Raw genomic sequence first — 18,970 nt, 5'->3', positions numbered from 1 at the left:
AAATTAATCTATGCTTTAAGTCATCTGTAGATACTTGCAGTGAAAATATAACTGATCATATCATATATACTGTAATTGTGGCTTCAAAGTGAGGTTTCTTTACCATCATGAGGTGGAGGAGGCTCAGGGGTGTTTCCTGAAAGAGGAAACATGAGTATGATGTTACCAACATGTGTCAATACTATTGCCTTCATTTTCAATTTATAAGTGTCAACAACAGCAACTCCAGCAGCATGTCTCACCTCTCCGCTCACAGATGTATCCTCTTTTGTACTCACAGTTGTCGTCATTCCAGTAGCCACCGTTAATATATATAGACAGGCAGTCTTCACCTTGATAGTTGTCTGGGTTACCTGTGAAGAAAGACGAGGCCATTGTTTTGCAAGATAATAATCCTCATGTATGTATTTTTTCTGGATACATTCTCACAGATATCGTGCAGAATTTATTTGGGTTTATATTAACCTGCACTCCAGCGAATGTATCTGAAAGGAGAGCCATCTGTCCACTCCCAGCCGCCTTCAGTGACGGAGTCATGACCGCCCATCCACAGAGAGATCCCTGTCGGACTCGCCTGGATCACACCTAGGAGGAATCAACAAAACACAAATTAAAGGGAATCAAGTTTATTAACAGACTTTAAAAAAAAACAAAAAACAAAAGATAACATGTGACAACTTAATGGTCACAGAGTTTATGTTCATACACACATACTAGACTTTATGTCTAAAGAGTCACTGAACACCAGGCTGAAAAGCAGTGTTTCATTGTCGGGTTGAAAGATTCAAACCTGTTTCAGCTTCTGGGTGTGGTCAGACACAGTGTCCTGGAGTATACCTGTACAGTATATCACTGGAGCAAGGTGAGAGGTTAAGCCACTGGAGTTTAACTACGATTTTCAGGGGGTGAAATTAAGAATTTGAAAAATGTCTTTTGGCATCCCCTAGTGGTCGAATCAAAAAAAGGCATGTTGACTGATGCCAACTCATACAGCAACTCTGTCTCTGACGATCCACACTGTCGGAAAACAACACATAGACTAGAGCAGTTTTCACTACATTTTTTCTCACCTTTCTACAAAACCATCAAAATAATTTCGAAGATCCCATAGTTGCAGAAAAAAAATGTATGTGTAGTGGCTTTAAAAAAACACAAACTGAGAAATAACTGAATTTTAATTTTGTTCTTTGAGAGTAGATTGATTTCCATGTATCTTCTACTAAGGTTTTTAGAGTATGATGGAGTTTTAGGACCAGTGATGGAAGAAAAAGGAAGTGTAAGATTAGAGAGTTAAGACAATATATTGAGAGAAAAGTTGTATTTTTTATGAAAAAGTTATATATGAAAGAAATATATATATCTATAATAATTGGGTGGTTATTGATGAAACCCTTTAACTTAAGGTCATCCTCATCCCTTATTTGACACATAGAGGCTGACAGATTGTGCTGATCTGTCAACTACAACAAAGAATTTAAATTTTCATAATATTTTAAATCCTATAAAATAGATAAAATAACATCAATAATAACAGGTTACATGTAGAAAGAAAATTGAACCAGTGAATTAAGGATGTAAAAGTCATACCCTGTATGAAGGCCTGTTCGAAGGGATCAGTGATACTGAGGAGGTCTCCTCCCTGGTTGACACAGTCAGCTCGAGCCTCTGCCCACGTCCTCATCGACAGGTAGTTAAACAGGTAGCAGTAATCATTAAAAGGGTCAGCCATCCAAGAACCGCATTTCTGATTCCATCCTGTAACAAATACAACACACAAACAACCCATATGTGCGTACATCCAGATAAATACACACATATTATCCGTCTCATTCCGTACATGAAGTCTAATGATCAGTGTAGTATCAAGTTCACCTGGTCCAGATGTTGGGGGCTGGGGAGGAGGTCCTTGTCCCTTGGCTATAGAGAAACAAGACAAAGAATAACTAGAAAATACTGTATGAATGTAACAAGAGGGGTATGAATAAAACATTAAGGGTAACAAATGAGAATATCAGACCTTTTTTGCAAATGTATTCCTTTGTGGAAGTGCAGGAATCATCATTGAGTTTCCCAGGCGCTTGGTGATTCATCCCTCTGAGGTGCACACAGTCCTCATTATTCTGCCAGTTATCTGGCTGGTTGGGCCCCCACAGAAGGAAGTCCTGATATCCACAGAACAAAATAGATCAGGCTGAAATGTTGCTTTAACATGAGCAGTTACACATTGTGTATAAAGAAACATCGAGGAAAGAACAGGATATTCCCAAGAATCCCAAGATTTTCAAATATTTGCGATTATGGAGATGGTTAAGACACATTTTGAGACTTTTGTACAGTGTAACGAAAGGAATTATGAATGAATTACTTAGCATTAAAACGGCTGATATTATTTCGGGCTTCATCACTTACTGCAGCACTTCCATCGGTGTATACAAACTGGTTTTCAACATTGATGTCATTCAAACCCACCCAGGCCTCTGCTGGCATGTGAGCTACAGATTTAAGAACAAGAATAGCAATTTAATTTCAATTTCAAACAACATATCTATGTTTATATAATTCCTCACTGAATTATTTCATAATGGATGAACTAGAGTGCTCTCTTTGTCGCTCACCAGTCAGGAAACTCAGGTCTTCCTGTGAGTGGAAGCTGGCCAGGTGACCCTGCTCGCTGCTACAGTGAGCCTCAGCATCATGCCAGTTTTTCACTGACTCAGTCTCAAAATGATAGCAGAAGTCCCCATACAACAAATATCCAGGGTCACAGTGGGAATCTGAAGCAAATGATTCAAACGTTATTGACACACCTTTAATATGACAGGATGTAAAAAAGGATTATTAGTCCAACTGACCAGGAGTTGCAGTCGGTTTCGGATTCTGTCCCCCTGTCATCTCACAAATGTAACCCAGGCTCTTGAAGCAGTTGGTTGTTTCCCACTTGCCGTCATAATTTCCTGGAAGAGAATTTGAACTCAGCTGACGCTGGCATCTTGCAATGACAGCTTCAACTAAAATTATATGAAAGTGGCACTTTACGTTTGAGGACGGCAGCGTGCATGTCCTACCTGTGAAGATCTGTCCACAGTCCCAGACACCTGCAGTGTTTCTGGGCCAACCGGGACCATAGTTAGAAAACTCAATCGTGGATTTATCCACCCATTTGAAATCTCCATCCTGGCCCATGTCTGGTAACATCACAACACCGAAGAATTAATTCACAGATCACATTCACTGTAATGATAACATGACACTTTTTCGATCGTTTAATGGTAAACATCAAGACATACAGTCTGTAGAGTACCTGATAAACCAATCCAGATGTCAGGAATGTCCACTTGGTGAAATTCTGGAAGTTGCCCATTTATGAAGAACTGTTCTTCTTGACTGCACACGGGGAACAATACAATGACACACTGAATTGTGCTTCATTTGCATCAGCTGCTTTAAAGACACCATCATCAGGTGACCTCACTAAGTGTGAATAGAATGGGACCACAAGCAGGAAACATGCAACATGTCTCTGGTGAGGTGTAATTCATGTTTAAAGATGGATTAATCATCATATTTTACATTTACAACAGATTAAATGACTACGTGTAGTGTGAAGGGTTTTGCTCATTATGAGAAACCCACACGTGATTGTCACCCAACCCTGCAGTCCTGCTATAGCCTCTTTTAACTCACTGTTTTGGTTTCCCAGCCCACGACAGGCAGCTGTTTTGTGTGGAAAAGCCTTAGTAAACCTACTGTTACACACAGACAAAGTTAGCATCTGGTGGTAAACCTGGAGGGGCTTTTGGCAGATAGAGGGCCAGACATTTCACCCAGGAGTTGGTGGACACCAAATAAGAGCTAAAAGTGGAGTGAATATTGGAGTTATGTTCATCAGGTGGCTATAATCACAAAAAATCTTAATGAATGAGTTGCATGTCTCCTAGATGTTGCACCAAGTGACCAAAAAAATCAATTATTGAGGCTTTAACGTTTGTGATAAAACCATATGTTTTGTAATGTCAACAATATCTATTTAAATGTTTGCTAAAAAATTAATGACCAAAGCCTACTCCTACCAGACCAACTGAGGCTTTAGCTACAAAACCATTTTTGTTGTTCTGTTCTAGAAGTTGAATAGTTTTGCTTTAAAAGCAAAATGCTTTTCATTTTGTTCTTCCCTACCTGTTTATAATCAGCAAGTGGGCCCCCATATCAGAGCACTTGGTGAAGGCCTGGTGCCAGGTGGTCAAGAGATTGGTATTACTGACCGTCCAATAACAGCTGCCAGAGAAGCTCAACCAGCCAGCAGGGCAGATGGCTGGAGGTGAGGCAGGGAGGAATAGCAGGAAAAGATTAGAGGCAAAAAAGCAAAGAATTTGCACAACATTATTGTACTACTGCGAGTAAATGTATACTGTAATACCATATTTGTGTATTTCTAAAACAATCCAGCTTACTGTTCAATGGTCGTTTACACATGTAAGGACGCTCATATCTGCAGACATGGGACTTCCATTTCCCAAATTCATCTGTTGGATCTTTGATTATTGTACCACATGTGCCAGTCTGTGTATCACTGTCAGAGGACACAATATTTAAACCATGATTGCACAAATGAATAGCTACATTTAAATGACACGTGTATGACATTATATCTTACACTGTAGGTTCACCACCAGCCCAGTTTGTGTAGCTTGATGAGGTAGCATCAGACCAGGTAAACTGGGAGTTCCCCACTTCAACTTGACATGAGATCTTGTTGCATTTCTGAAGGAACAAAGTTCATCTTCACGTTGATGTATTCAAATACAATATCAAATGACAAAGAGAATGAGATTCTACTCAGTTTTCCTCTCACCAATGTGGAAAATCCAATCCAGATGTCAAACTGTGATGGGTCCAGTGTTCCTGTAATGTATTGCTCTTCTCCTGCAGAGACGATGGACACCAGATCTCCTCCATCCTGCACGCAGTCATGTCTGGCTGCGACCCAGCTCTTCCTTGTGTCTGCTTTTAGCTTGTAGCAATTGGAGCCGTACTGCCTCCACCCGTTGGCTAAGTCACACTGTGGGCTAGGATTGGCTGAGGATGAAGAACCAAAATATATTTGTGCAAGTTTAGAAACATTATTTTGTTAATTTAGAAAAAAAAAAAACAAGAAAAATGGAGTGTGAGAAATATGGAAAAAAAAGAGAAGAATTTTGGTTGCTCTAGTATGAAAATATTTACAGCTTGATCTTTGCTGTTGTTAAAGGTGCTGGAAGGTTTCTGTTTACCTTCAGTGTTACTCGCCAAAAAGCACTGTGTGTATCTTTGAGGTCTAACTGCTGTGGTAGCTTTAGAGATAAAGTAAGTATTTAAAATTCTTAACACTATGGACCCCACTGGGCAGACTTACGGTTGATGTGCTTGCAGATGTATTTCCTCTTAACATTGCAGTTTTCGTCATTCCATTGTCCAAAGCTGCTTCCTACCACCTGACCACAGTCCTCCCCAGGTTCATCGCCCCAGTTATCAGGCTGGCCTTGCATCCAGTATCTTAGACAATAGGAAAAAAAATCTGTGAATCACACTTTTATTCAACTCTGAGTTTAATGAATTTAATGTTTTTGTGATAACAGTATTACATACGATAGATATGGTATAAAAGGACTCCCATCGCTCCACTCCCAGGCACCTTCTGTGACTTGGTCATTCAGGCCGATCCAGTAGTACTCTGTGCTGATTTGTGTTCTCACCCACAGCTGGAAATAACACATAAACATACATAAACCCAGTGTTTGAAATGATAACAGAACATTTATCAAATCTTGCCGCTCTGTGTGTTTGTATGTCTCACCCTCTCGTGAATGTCCTGAATGCTCATCAGGTTGCTGTTCTGCCCCAAACAAAAAGCATTAGCCTCAATCCATGACTTTGTGTCAGTTGAAAAGAAGTAACATTTGTCCTCATACTCCCTCCAGCCTTGCTGACACTGGCAGTGGGCTGAAAATACAACCAAAACATGATATTATTAATTGCAAAAGATGTAACACAGCAAAGTAAATGTGTGAAGCAGCACATATAAATACAAATACAAAAGACTAAAGTTACTCCAAAGAAGGACAAGGGCAGAGTGGCAGTTTTAACCTTGAATCTCCTTTTAGAAGAAATTCCATTCTCAATACCTTATTTTATTTTGTCTTGTGTGCCTAATGTGTGTATCTGGTTACTCCATAAAGAAGAGAAGTGATTTTGTGATGTAATTGCAGTGATAGGTCATTCTGACTGTCACACTGCTGTTGTAGTTGCTTCTTTTTTTTTGCTCAAATTTAGCTCCACACAGGCCACAGTTAACTACTCACATTTCAGTTTTCTTGGGTCATTGATCTAGGTCTACTAATATAATGAAAATGTTTGTGTTTAGAAAATCCAACCACTCGAAAACATAAAAACGTAGTTTGAAAAATTGTTGCTATTCCTTCAGCTTGCAGAACATCGTTCAGCCAAGAAGAAGAGCAGACTAAAAGAAATCTGATTACTTTTCATTGATGATTGTTGAAAAAGTTACTCAGTTGATGAGTTATTTCCCAAACTGGTGAATCATTTGAATGCACATCAATCATAAAAGTCCCATGACAGATCCACAGTCCAGCCATGTCAGTCAAATCTCCACACCTCTTACAAATCTTTGGGTAATGTTTGACTTTAACAAGTTTACAGACACTATAGTCACATGTTTTGCGCACATCCTCACTGGGTCGAAAGACCACAAGAAAACTGAAGCGAAGCTGAAGTGTTAATCGAGAGTTTACCACCTCACCTAAAACAATGCACTTCTGTGCAGTATAAGGCTTCTGAAACATGATACATCAAACACTGAAAACCTGCTGTCAGTGCACAGTGCACACTTACGACTTGGATGTCTACTGATACAAAATATTTTAGTATTTAAAATATTCTGCAAACCTCTGCCACTTAAACCATTTAAGTATACGAGTATTTTTTCACATTTTAAGATGTGATGTGTAAGCAGTTAGTCGTATTCTGTAGACTGGTTGAAAATTAGTTGAACAACAAAGTTCAAAAGGTTTAGTCTCTTATATGATACATTTTTAATTTCTTGTTTCTGATAAACCTACTACTAACTGTCTGGTCCATGTAAAATACATTTGAAAAAAACAAGTAAATCTTGACATCCATGCTTGAATATACTGGTCTGATTACTGTTGATAATTAAAGTTTTTTTTTTTTTTAATTTTAAATTTTCCTTTTTAATTTCCATGTTGGAAATGACTGACATGATTTTTTTTTCTACCTGTCTTTTAGTTACTTTTATACCAAAACTAAATTGAGGCAATATTCTCATAATCCCCTTCCATTCCAGGCCACTGCTGTCTCACTTCAAAACATAATTAAAATCAAGGTCAGCACTTGCAGGTTTGTGCTTTGACCACCTCATGTTATCATAAATCCCTTACTCAAGGACCAAACAATTAAAACAACAGATAATCAAATTAAAAGGAAAGAGACTTACAGCAAGCAAGAAGAGCAGCAAAGCTGAGCAGCTGCAGAATCATTCTCTGTCTTCTGTCCATTTTCACTTTTCTGTATTCACCTCTAAAGGTGTGTTTCTACACATCCCAATAGCTCCAAGTTTGTCTCCAAACTCCCCGAGCCTGGCCAGTGTGATGTGTGTGTGTGTGTGTGTGTGTGATGTGCTCCAGCTCCAGGTTATCAGACCTCTGAGCATCTCCTCTTTGGTTCACCTCTTTTCAGCATCCATCCAGGGTCCAAAGACTGAAAGCAGTAAAACACAGATGACAAACACTTGACATCTTGACTTATTCTCTACATTACAGCCACTGGGTGTTTGCTACTGAATAAAGATTTAGTGATTAAAAACTAAGTTTGGCTATTTTGATCCCACCATATATTAAGGATAATATTAAAGATAAAACATTTGACAGCAAGAATAAATAAATAAAATTTATCCACATAAAATGGACACATTTTCTAAGGTAAACAAACTTTTTGTAATGTTCACATTTCAAGAAAGAATGGGGTTAAATAAAAACTCGCTTGGAATTACAGTCATTATTTTCTTCTACCCATCACTCATGGCTGAGTGCATTTTAATGCACTATAAGCACTTTGAGTTCACTAGAATTAAAGTGTTATAAAATGTACTTACCTAATCAAAGCATTTAAAGGCTAGGCAGGTTTCATTTGAAAATACTGTGCACCCCTTTCTTACATTTACTAAATAATAATTATTGAAAATGGTAGAAGTTATTTGTGAGCTCTGCGGTATAGAACTTATACCACTTTCTACATGATGATAATACAAACACTCAGTTTGTTTTTTTGAACATGAGAAACTCTCAGCATATGTAAACAATATGTGAAACCGTGTGGAGCTTCAGGCACTTTAATAACCTTAATGATAACAGGAGAGTGCAAGTCATATTTGACACAGCGACACCACAAAGTCCAGAAGATACAGTTTATAACAAGCACATGCCAACTGACAATAAACTTTATAATGCCAAGCCTCTGCCTCAAACTGTTACTTTTTAACACAGTTTAGTAGGATGTTACAAAACAATAAACATAATTTTGACATCAACTTCTCATTTATACTATTTTTATTATATTGTTATATTGCTCAGCAGACACTTATGGATCTTAACTGAAGGTCAGAGCAGCTTTTTCACAACTAAGAGTTCATTTTATAAAGAGGCATTAACATTAACTGGATTGCTGAAGGGTTTTTCCTTTTAACCAGTTCTGAGTTCTCAGTCAGTCCTGAATGAGAGGAAATATTCATAAATTATTACAGAAGAAAAGAGGAATTCCACCAGTGAACCTTTACACATAACTTTATTGTACCAATTTATACCAATACCATGTGAATAAAAAGCACAAGATGGAAGCAGTCAGGAGGAAGAACAACACAAAGTACGGTAAGGTTTACAAAAGACTCTGTATCTAGCTCATCTGCTAACAAAGTTGGCAATAATTTGAGTTTTGGAGTAAAAATGTTTGATATTATTAATGAAGTGGGACACAAACTGTGCAATAATATGTATACTTCTAGTATAAACCATATATAGCATTTCTGTTTTGAAGTCATCAGCCTATTCTGAAAAACAAATCTGTTGCCAGAAATTATTACATTTTTCCTAGATATGGCAGATATAGGAATTGAGTGTTAAATAAACATCTTCAAACTCATAACATGAATAACAAGAAATTCTCCATTCAGGACAAAAATATACTCAGACTTCATATCTATTCTAGGAAAATAGTGCACAGCAATGGATTAGATAGTATAGTAAAGGATAATACCAAAGATACACATATTTTATAATACAAAAATGTCCATATATTAAAATATAACAGAACCATCTGCAGAGACGAACCTCAGCTGAATCTCATACACATCTGAAAACTCTGACTAGGATTACTGACAGTCCAGCTATCGTCAAACACAAATCTTACATTTGAAAATCCGCCTCCGTCAGTTTGAACAGATCTCAACACAATAATGTAAACTGAAAAAGAACTGGAGAGGTTACACCGTATTGCTCTGATCAGTCCTCGACTCTCGGGGATATAGTTGTCAATCCTTCCTCAATTCGGGGGTCGAGGTAAAGGCGGCTGTGACGCGTTCATTTGTGTTTGGCACTTGCATCAGTTAAATTCCTCAGATGTGTCGCCTCCTAACCAGCGACTGATTTGTCCAGTAAGCCTTAAATGATTGTTCAAACACAATTACAGGTACATCGCAGCTGGAACTGCTGATACAATAGTTCTGAAATGCACCCTTTAAAGTCAAACTGCCATAGCGGATGCTTTCACTTACCCTGGGAAAAGATCATAGGAATCTTGGAAATGAAGTTGACATCCTAAGATCCTACTTGACACTGACTGATGAAAATGTTAGTGATTTAAATTTTACGTGCTGCACGGCAAACAAGGTGTCGAATCCAGTATGAATCCTTTTTTTTTTTTTTTTTTTTTTTTTTTTACTGATTTTTCACATCTCTCCAGATAATGAAAACAACTGCAGAGCCAAAGAGATTGTCTTAAACAAGAGACATTTGAATTATTTTCATACTGGCCCACTAAATAACCCATGTTCATTATGTGCGCGGTTAAGTAACCTAGTAGTTCTGAATCCAAGCTCACCCCTCATTCTCAAGAGGTTAGTATCAAATACAAGGCTCAGCTTCTATTTTCCCTTTAAAAAAGTCAAAACTATGTCAAGGCAGTCAAACAAAAGAAAATACAGTACAAAATACATCACTGATTGCAAATAACACCAGCATGAGTCAAGAATAATGTCTCGAATGTGTCAGAGAAGACTTCAGATTTGTCAGATGCACTTCAAGTCAGTAAAATCTCCCTAATATTCCTCAGTCACTGAGTGCAAATTGAACATCAGTTTTGAGGCTGTTGTTCGGACATGTGTTGACAGTGATAATGTTGCTGGGCGAAATCACTCTGTCACTGTCTGTGTGCTTTGTGTTGCGTGTGCTTGTGCAATGATCAGATCTGATGGCGACCTGGCAGTCAGTCACCTGGTAATTAGCGGAGCGGCGGTCACATGCAGTTGACCACGTTGCTGGAGCCCTGGCCAACGTCCCTGATCTGGCTGACGTGAGACAAACAGACAGCCACTCCGGCTCCGGCACGGCAGTGAGACACTGAACCCACCAGCTCCCATCTGAGCAGCAGACAGATTCAAATCACAACACAATTATGAGAAGAAGACATAGTAACAGTCCTAAAAAATACTGCAGTATCTTGAGCTTGGTCTGTAGCTGCAGAATTAAAATGATGTCAAGTATGTAGCAGGTTTAGTAAAGTACTCTGCCAGAATCAGGAAAAACTAATCACACCTGGATGAACAAGTTCTAAATGTGGGCTATGTTTGGGGTACCGTTAAATTTCCTCCAGCTTACCGCTCAGATAACATAACTATGATTTTATTAGATGAAGATCACACAGCTCCTCTTTACCCTGAAATATTTGCTTGCATCTTTAACTCAGCTCCCTTGGGTAATGTGTATATAGCAGGGTTTCTGTTATTTCTTTTGTTATTCTCTATTTTTAAATGAAACATATGTGTTGCCAACTGGGGAAGTTCCTCTCTCAGTCACTGTAACATCTAATATTCACACAGAAGCAGAAAAATGACCAAAAATAATCTTTCACCAATGCTGTCGTATTGTTTATAATATCACTGATTGTGCATAGCAAAGATTATTTTTTATTCTATTCACCTGTTCATTCGAGGCTCAAAGGCCTCCACCGTGTTCAGGTAGATGTTCCCATTGTGGCCCCCGACTGCGAACACTCTTCCCATTACGGTAGCAACCCCGACTCCGCCACGTGGGGTGGTCAGCTCAGACACATACTCCCAGCGGTGTATTCGTGGGTCAAATCGCTCTACAGAGCTCAGGGGTGAGTTGTCATCAAAACCACCTTTATAAAATAACAGGAGAGACAATTTTTAAAAATCGACAAGAATTTCAGAGATAAAAGTCATCTTCAAGCATTTTGTGAAAGACGGTTTCACAGTTGTGAACACTCGGTTTCTCTCAGTAGGATTATCCTGTTACTAATAGAGCGGGCACAGAAGAGGATTTCATGTATCCATTTTAAGCCACAGTCATTCACTAGGCAAAATGCCACAACAAAAGTTTTAGTGAACCTTGAATGACTCTTCAAATTCAAGTGCTACAATAAAAAATAAAAAAATCTGATCCTTAAACTTTATGACTCAGCTACCAGACAGCACAAAACATGAACGTTTGCCTTTCATACATTAGTGTATAAAGTTATAGGATGTGCACTTAAGGCATGTGACAGGTGTATCAAAACAAGCACCCATGTAAGAGGAAGAAACAGCAGTGAAATAATCACAAGCAGTGTCAAGTCAGTAATTTTAGTCACTGCAGTAGCAGTAATAGGAAATATGGACAAAATACATAGTAGAACTGCTGTGAACGCCTCCGACGAATTTTATCTGTCTACGGTGATCAAATCTGAGGAGAAGAATATAATTGGTGTTTGGAATCGAACTGCTTAGATTATTCATTCCTCTCACCAACTACATAGAGGCAGCCATTCAGTTTGCTGACTCCATTTCCAGCCCGTCGCTGGCCCATCTCGCTGACCTCTGTCCATTTGTTGAGGTGAGGGTTAAACCGCTCCACACTGGACAGTGATGCCACGCCATCGTTGCCTCCCACTGCATACACGAAACTCTGGAAAGAAAAACATATAAAGCGGTAGGGTGCAGTGTAGATATTATATACCATATTAGTCAAAAGTTACTGGCTTTCCTCTTCAGTCTTACCCCCAACGCCACAGATCCCACTCCTCCTCTGGGCGTGTTCATCGGAGCCACCGCGCTCCAGCAGTCACTTTCAATGTCGTAACGCTCCACGTCGTTGAAGCAGGAGTTGTCGTCCAGCCCACCAATAGCATAGATAGGACCACCAAGAGCTGCCAGGGCTATACCCCTCCTGAGAAACATATACATCCTTGCTCAAAGCAGATATGATGTGCCGTTTACCCAGCACTCTCAGTCTAGTAAACAGACAGTGTATGAGAAATGGTACACAGGAGGAAATTCACGTTCAGATATCAATCCATTTCTGAGAATTTCCCTGAGCTGAAAAAGGAGGAAAAAAGTCAACAATAATGAAATCAATATTTAGGCCCAACACAGCAGAATTTTCAACTCTAAAACTAACAGCTGCCAAAGACTAATGAACAGGATGAATAATTTCTAGGCTTTCAGTATAATCATTACATTATTACATTTACTTTGTCCAGCTTCGTGGATCTGGCCGCAAGATAATCCGACTGGCTCTGGCAATTTTTGGCAAGCTCCACTGCTGCTCTGCAATGTCTGTTTAATTTTTCAACAAGCACCAGTGAAGCTAGCAGTCAAACAGTGCAAGTTCTATTAAGGAAAACTGCAACAAGATTTTAATTTGCTGCTCAAAATGAGGGATTACATAAGAAGCTGGAGGCTGGAAAAAATTGGCTTCTTCATATAACTTCCAAGCAGTGCAACATGCCATTGTTTGCCAAGACTGGCGTTTTCAGATCCATACAGTCTGGAGACTGTTCTTTGAAAATCAAAATTGTTGGGTGTGAAAAGCACAGACTTAGCATTTTTTTTAGTCAGCCATGTTTAGTGTGACAGCACATTCTCCGGGAATGTTGGCCAAAGGAAAAAAAAAAAGCACTATTCACATTCAGTATATTGTAGTATGGTGTACCTCTTCGTGTTCATCGAGGCTTTCATCATCCATTTGTTGGTCAGGGGGTCAAACATCTCCATGTTTCCTAAGTGCTCATTACCATCATGACCCCCAACAGCATAAACCTTGCCTAAGAAAACAAACATCAAACAAATATGAAGTTGAAACTTCATAATTGTGTGAACAGACCAGCGATCCCAAATGATCAATGGTTCTTTATAATGTGAGACCAAACTAATTCATCTTTTTAGACTAATAAGTTATATTTTCAGGTGGTACTAATTTCATATCTAAATGATCTCATAAAAACGCAAATATTAGTGTATTATTTAGATTAATACAAAATGTCTATAATATCTGTCATTATATTGCCACATGCTTCTCATTTTCTAAACTCTACTGTTCACCTTTCCATGCTCTGTGTTTTACTTCCTGTTGTGTTGTTATATATAACCCTTCTTACCTCCTACAGATATTACACCCACGTGACGCCGTCTGCTGTTCATTTCAGGGCCGAAAAACCAGCTATTCTTAGTGATGGAGTAGCACTCGATGCTGCGAAATGGGTCGCCAGAACCCCCCCGGCCACCCACACAGAACAAAACCCCTGAAGAAAATATGAGAGAGAACAAAAAGTTGGCACAGTGAGAGAACACACATTACACGTTATGCCTCAGAATTAAAGAATTAACATAACATTTTAAAAAGATAAAAGCAGTATTTATATGTTTAAAGCCCAACATCAGCATACAAGTACTACCTGCAGTGTGTTTCCGGGGTATGGTACGGATTGAATACTCAAAGTCAGGCACCACCTTGTTGCTGAGGTGGAGGTGGTAGTTCCTGGCTTCGTCCATCAGGTCCCGACAACTCAAGTTACCTTTGATCATCTCGTCCTTAGCCACAGTTCCAGTCAGGAAATCTACAGGGAGCAGGGGGAGGCGCACCTGAAGAGGAGACCAACATACTTTATAGTGTACTGCAGGTGTAAATCTCATTGCATAAAGGTGTCAACATTGTGTTTATGTAATGCTAATTTCACACACAGTTCTGTAGCTAAACCTTCAGTTAATGAGTAAAACGTAAGATTAAAAAGATAAAACATTCAGCCCATTAAAACCGTCCCTTCATGATCAAGAGTTACGCACTCTCTAACCTGAGACATGATCTGGTCCAGCCAGGCCTCGTGGTGCTGTGGGTTTGCTTTCAGCCATTTCACCGCTGCATTATACACCTGCGTCTCTGAGTGGATGTTGAGCTCACTGGAGGACAATAATGTGCGCAAGTGCTGGGGAGAAACGCAGGTGAAGTCCTCACACTCCACTACCTCAATGAAGTGCTCGCAGGCATAACGGTCAGCCATGTCCATCAGGTCCACACGATTGTGGCTCTCGGCAAAAGTACGAACTGCCAGGCAGTTGGTGGGGTGAAAGTGGGCCTTCATGTACTCACAGCAGGCTCTCGCCACCAACTCCACCTAACAGATTCAGGCAGTAATAAAAACATTTTAGACATTTTCTCAGTGTTTAACAAACTGAAACTCTGCGAAATGAGAAAAATTTTTTATGACGTTTCAAAGTGCTAAATAAAGGTCTGAGCATCACTATACATAACCTTTCTCTGCACATGCACAACTTCCTCATTCATGTAAAATAAGGAAAACTAAATGCCTGTACTGCATGTGTGTCTCTACCTGAAGGATGCAGGCAGCATAAAGCAGCGGCTGGACATTGTCCACAGTTAATGTGAGTTTGGAGGAGTAGGCAAAATGCACCAGGTCCTGGATGGCATCACCATCAAAGTCTTTGATCTCTATCAGTTCCTGTTTGGCCTCCGACATCTCTGACAGGAACATGGCCCTGAGGGAAGAAACATCCACTTAAACGAGTACAAACTGAAATACCTTCTTTAGTCATCTGTGCTTAAGTCTTTAAGAGACACTGGTTTCCATTCATTAAATGTGGAGGCCTAAGCAGTACATGTAATTTCTCCTCAAATGGTTAATTCAATTTTAACATTTTAGTTCACATTGAAATATCATGATGTTTTAAAGCAAACTGTGATATTTTATTGGTGAATGGTACAGTATTTCTATTAACTTGTGCTCAACCTATTGTAGATGTGATGTATGTTTTTTCAATGTTTTAATGTACAAGAGGGAACACCTACATTTCCATTTAAGCATCTTTATGTAAGTGAGCTAAAGAGAAATGACAAAATTCAGTCTTTAATTTTTTCATGACATTGGATCCTTATCCAATGTTCAGTCTCAAGACAGTTAACAGACAGTTCATGTTTAGTCAGAAAGCATATCTGGCACATGATATTTAGCATAAAGAAAACAAAGCCATAGACCAACAGGTTCAATTAAACTATTATGGCAATTCAGTGTTCACTAGTAAGATAAAACAGTCTTATCAGTCTGTGCTGCACTGAAAATTTCTTTTATAGGGCCAGTTTAAAAAAATGAAGGATAAAAATGGAACATACCTGAAGTAAGGGATAACGCAAGCAAGCACGAGCTTGTGGCATGGTATCAACCTACTGCCAACCTATGAAAAGAGATAAACAGGAATGTTTAAAAACAGGCAACAAGGCACAACCGCATACTGTTCACCATGTATTTATTTCCTCAGTATGACCATTTAGACACAGTATCATTTTATGTAACTATTTAAAGATAGAAAACAAAAAAACTCACACTCAACTTGAGCTTTAGATTAATTAAGGTCACATTCATAAGCTTTTATTAATAAAATCAAAACTATCACCCTGACATTACTGAAAATATAAAAGATGATCAGCTGTGACAAAAACAAATCCCATTACTCGAGTCCAGACAGGGTGCCCTACCTTCAGCGTGACATCACAGAGCTCCCCCACTTCGTAAAAGTGCCTGAGGGAGTTATGGAAGTCCTTCCAAGCCTCGTGAGCCTCGAAAACAAAGGAGCCATCAGGCTCACACTCTGCTTTTGATGCCCTGTTTCCAGGCCGCTTGTCCTTGGACTTCAGTTGCTTGGCATGGTCTGGCACCACATCCCCTGGTGCCATAGCTGGCTACAGGAAACAACACCTATAAGAGAGATGAGAGTGCTGAGGAATCTGAACACCTAGTAAATAGAGCCATTAAAACCGTAAACAAAGACATTTTGTCAAATTGCTGAAACACTTTGTCAGCAGCAATTGTGACATTCAAGTCCTTTTTTAAGTTAAATGACAATTATTCTGTGATTTCTGCATCTCAAATCACAAGATTTGCTTCTTTTCTCAGATTAATATCATTTTAAATTGTGGGAACTTGCAATCGGCATCTTTCACTATTTTCTGACATACAGTTTATACAAATATAATAATCAACAGATTAATCAATAACAAAAAACTCCTTAGTAGCAGCGCTCTTTGACCCAGTGTAATTATATGGAGAGGTTGCTTACAACAGTATAGAATAATCACCCATCCCCTGCAATAATAAGCAGGCTGTATTTTAACTGCCTTTAACCGCATCATGCAAGAATAACTTGCAGTCTGAAAGAGAAACCACTACTCAGTGTAAATAGCATTCCACAGACTTAAATGGAGGAAACAAAAGGGAAACTGGTGGTAGGGGTTATTGCCTGGCAGCTGAGCAAGTTTGGTCAGTATTCCTCCCCCTTTCAGTCTCACTTCCCCTTTACTCAGTTAGCAAAGACTGGAGCTAAATGTGAAAAAAAATAGGACAAGCAGATTCCTCCAAGCTAATGTCGCACACTACTCAGAAAACACTGCAATTAAACCCATAGAAATTCCTACCTATTGCTGAGTCTGATGAAAAAACGCCACAGACGATAAGTCTGGTTGAGAACGGATGAACTGAGAGCAGACAGCCAGAGGCCACAGCTCCACCCACACCTTACAGATGATGCACTGTCTCTCTTTTAAGCTATGCCTCTGAAGCTGAATAGACTCAGTGTATCGCCCCCTCATCACTAGTCCTCTCAGCTATAACAGCAGAAAACATCAAGTCCCATCATAAGCACTGGGGATCAAAGGCTCTTTCCACTTCTGTTCTGCTCTGCAGGCTCGTCGATAGGTTTCATCTTTGAGAGACTGTTTGCTTTCTCAACACATGTAGGGATTTTGTCATGTTCACTTGCATCAAAGACACTCTGGATCAGTTGCGTTTATGGCCTTAAGATGATAACATCCTCCGACTACGATATATTATTACAGTGAAGTGAGATAGTCAATAATTTAACAACAGAGATGTATTGCACAACTACTCAACTCCACTGAGTACAAACCGAAAAACAATAACAGCAACCGCTTTAAATCCATGCAACATTTTTCTATCCATCTGTGTGTGTCCATCATACAAAGAGGGACTCCCACTATACAACCAGCATGCCACATTAGGCACAAAGGTACACAGATGACAAGAATGAACCCACTGTTGTCATTTCATATTACTTCACCCACTTCCAAGGGGACACAGCAACTACAGCAAATGCTGCCAAATGCTGTGCTTCCATGCTTTGTCCTTTGGTCAGAGTACAGAGACAGTAGAGTAACTGCCCAATTAATTGACTTGATTACTATATTTCCCACACTACTTTGGAAGAGAGTCAGCTTTTAGATTTATTTCCCCTTTTGAATAATAATGTATTTGGTTTTTCTGATTACATGTCACATATGCACGTTTTACTATCTGCCCTTCCAAAACTACTTGTTTGTAAAATCTCATTTAAAAAAAAAAAAAAACTTTGTTAGTGTCTACAAGCATTTCGATTTACTTTCACTGCATGAACTAAATACAATTTAAATCATTTCAGTCAATCTTATATAATTTTTTAGCCCTAACTGATCAAACTAGCCCTCATTGCTCCAATATGTACCAAACGTGATAGTAAAGGTATAAAATTGTGCAGGCTACTTCTTCTTGGACATGCCAAACATATGGCGCATGATGAATTTTGTATATAAAGAGGCTTTATTAGCTGGGGACCGGGTTAGGGAATACCTGGACAAGATTTAAGGAATGTAAATATTGAAGATACCACTTATACAATAAATATACATAGTTGTTTACAGTAAACGATAGCTAGCACCTTCAGATGTCATCTAAAATTATTTTTGACATCTCGATTCTTTCTGGGTACAACAAGAAAACGTAGATACATTTATTGCAGCAGGAGTAGCACAAACTATCAGGCATAACAGTCGATAAAAAGCTGAAAATACCAAACATGCAACCACACGTTAACAGTTTGAGAAACAAGACGAGCTAGGTTTTCAAGTGTTATGAGTGGCTGAGTAGTCACTTTATCATATTCAGTGTTGACAATACTCATTTCTCAATTAGAAAGCATACGAAAGAAAACATTACGGCTCTAATAAACATGAGAAATCTCGCTAGCTAGCCTGAGAGTATATTAATGGTTCGCCTGCTAGCTAATAGCAGCTAGCAGGCAGACTAGCATCCATCCATCCAGCTAACGTTAACGGGAAGAGAACTGACACAATGTTATCATGAATTAAGCGAAAATACACAACATACAATGGTAAAAGTGACTATAAAAAACTGGATAATCAGAGTATATATAATATAATATGTTTAATTTAGATACCTCATGTCGCAGAGAGAATTAAGATGCCGGCTTCATTGAGTGGAATGTTTGGCATTAGCACGTTTGTTGTGATCCCAGGTGCTTCATGGGTATTGCAGTTTTAAAGCG

General features: G+C 39.0%; 2 protein-coding genes across 3 annotated transcripts in view; both read right to left on the bottom strand.

Annotated features, from left to right (window-relative positions):
* LOC130186820 (macrophage mannose receptor 1) overlaps positions 1 to 7,553 on the bottom strand; it is a 36,542-nt gene extending 28,989 nt beyond the window's left edge. The window contains exons 1-19 of the mRNA XM_056404112.1: positions 7,511 to 7,553; positions 5,834 to 5,979; positions 5,626 to 5,738; positions 5,393 to 5,532; positions 4,853 to 5,076; positions 4,655 to 4,761; positions 4,452 to 4,570; positions 4,177 to 4,312; positions 3,302 to 3,384; positions 3,066 to 3,185; positions 2,853 to 2,954; positions 2,616 to 2,774; positions 2,410 to 2,492; positions 2,018 to 2,162; positions 1,873 to 1,917; positions 1,588 to 1,755; positions 466 to 585; positions 243 to 353; positions 104 to 136 (exon numbers count right to left, since the gene is read on the bottom strand). Coding sequence (XP_056260087.1) covers positions 104 to 136; positions 243 to 353; positions 466 to 585; positions 1,588 to 1,755; positions 1,873 to 1,917; positions 2,018 to 2,162; positions 2,410 to 2,492; positions 2,616 to 2,774; positions 2,853 to 2,954; positions 3,066 to 3,185; positions 3,302 to 3,384; positions 4,177 to 4,312; positions 4,452 to 4,570; positions 4,655 to 4,761; positions 4,853 to 5,076; positions 5,393 to 5,532; positions 5,626 to 5,738; positions 5,834 to 5,979; positions 7,511 to 7,553 — 2,197 coding nt within the window. The remainder of the gene's footprint in view (positions 1 to 103; positions 137 to 242; positions 354 to 465; positions 586 to 1,587; positions 1,756 to 1,872; positions 1,918 to 2,017; positions 2,163 to 2,409; positions 2,493 to 2,615; positions 2,775 to 2,852; positions 2,955 to 3,065; positions 3,186 to 3,301; positions 3,385 to 4,176; positions 4,313 to 4,451; positions 4,571 to 4,654; positions 4,762 to 4,852; positions 5,077 to 5,392; positions 5,533 to 5,625; positions 5,739 to 5,833; positions 5,980 to 7,510) is intronic.
* Positions 7,554 to 8,837: 1,284 nt separating this feature from the next.
* On the bottom strand, positions 8,838 to 18,970 carry klhl8 (kelch-like family member 8). Of its 2 annotated transcripts, none has more exons than XM_056404149.1 (12): positions 18,863 to 18,970; positions 16,113 to 16,332; positions 15,750 to 15,811; positions 14,953 to 15,118; positions 14,416 to 14,736; positions 14,020 to 14,206; positions 13,723 to 13,866; positions 13,278 to 13,389; positions 12,344 to 12,512; positions 12,092 to 12,251; positions 11,265 to 11,466; positions 8,838 to 10,705 (listed from the first exon to the last, which is right to left on the bottom strand). In XM_056404149.1, exons 2-12 carry the CDS (start codon positions 16,308 to 16,310, stop codon positions 10,582 to 10,584), a joined length of 1,845 nt encoding a protein of 614 aa, XP_056260124.1. In that variant the 5' UTR covers positions 16,311 to 16,332; positions 18,863 to 18,970; the 3' UTR covers positions 8,838 to 10,581. The 2 variants fall into 2 exon arrangements, with proteins under 2 accessions (XP_056260124.1, XP_056260123.1); XM_056404148.1 differs by lacking the exon at positions 18,863 to 18,970 and adding an exon at positions 17,049 to 17,432.

This window comes from Seriola aureovittata, chromosome 18 (genome assembly GCF_021018895.1).
Source record: "Seriola aureovittata isolate HTS-2021-v1 ecotype China chromosome 18, ASM2101889v1, whole genome shotgun sequence".
In the NCBI taxonomy this organism is placed as follows: domain Eukaryota; kingdom Metazoa; phylum Chordata; class Actinopteri; order Carangiformes; family Carangidae; genus Seriola; species Seriola aureovittata.
Note: the sequence above shows the minus strand (reverse complement) of the source record. Positions and strands in the feature narration are given on the sequence as shown.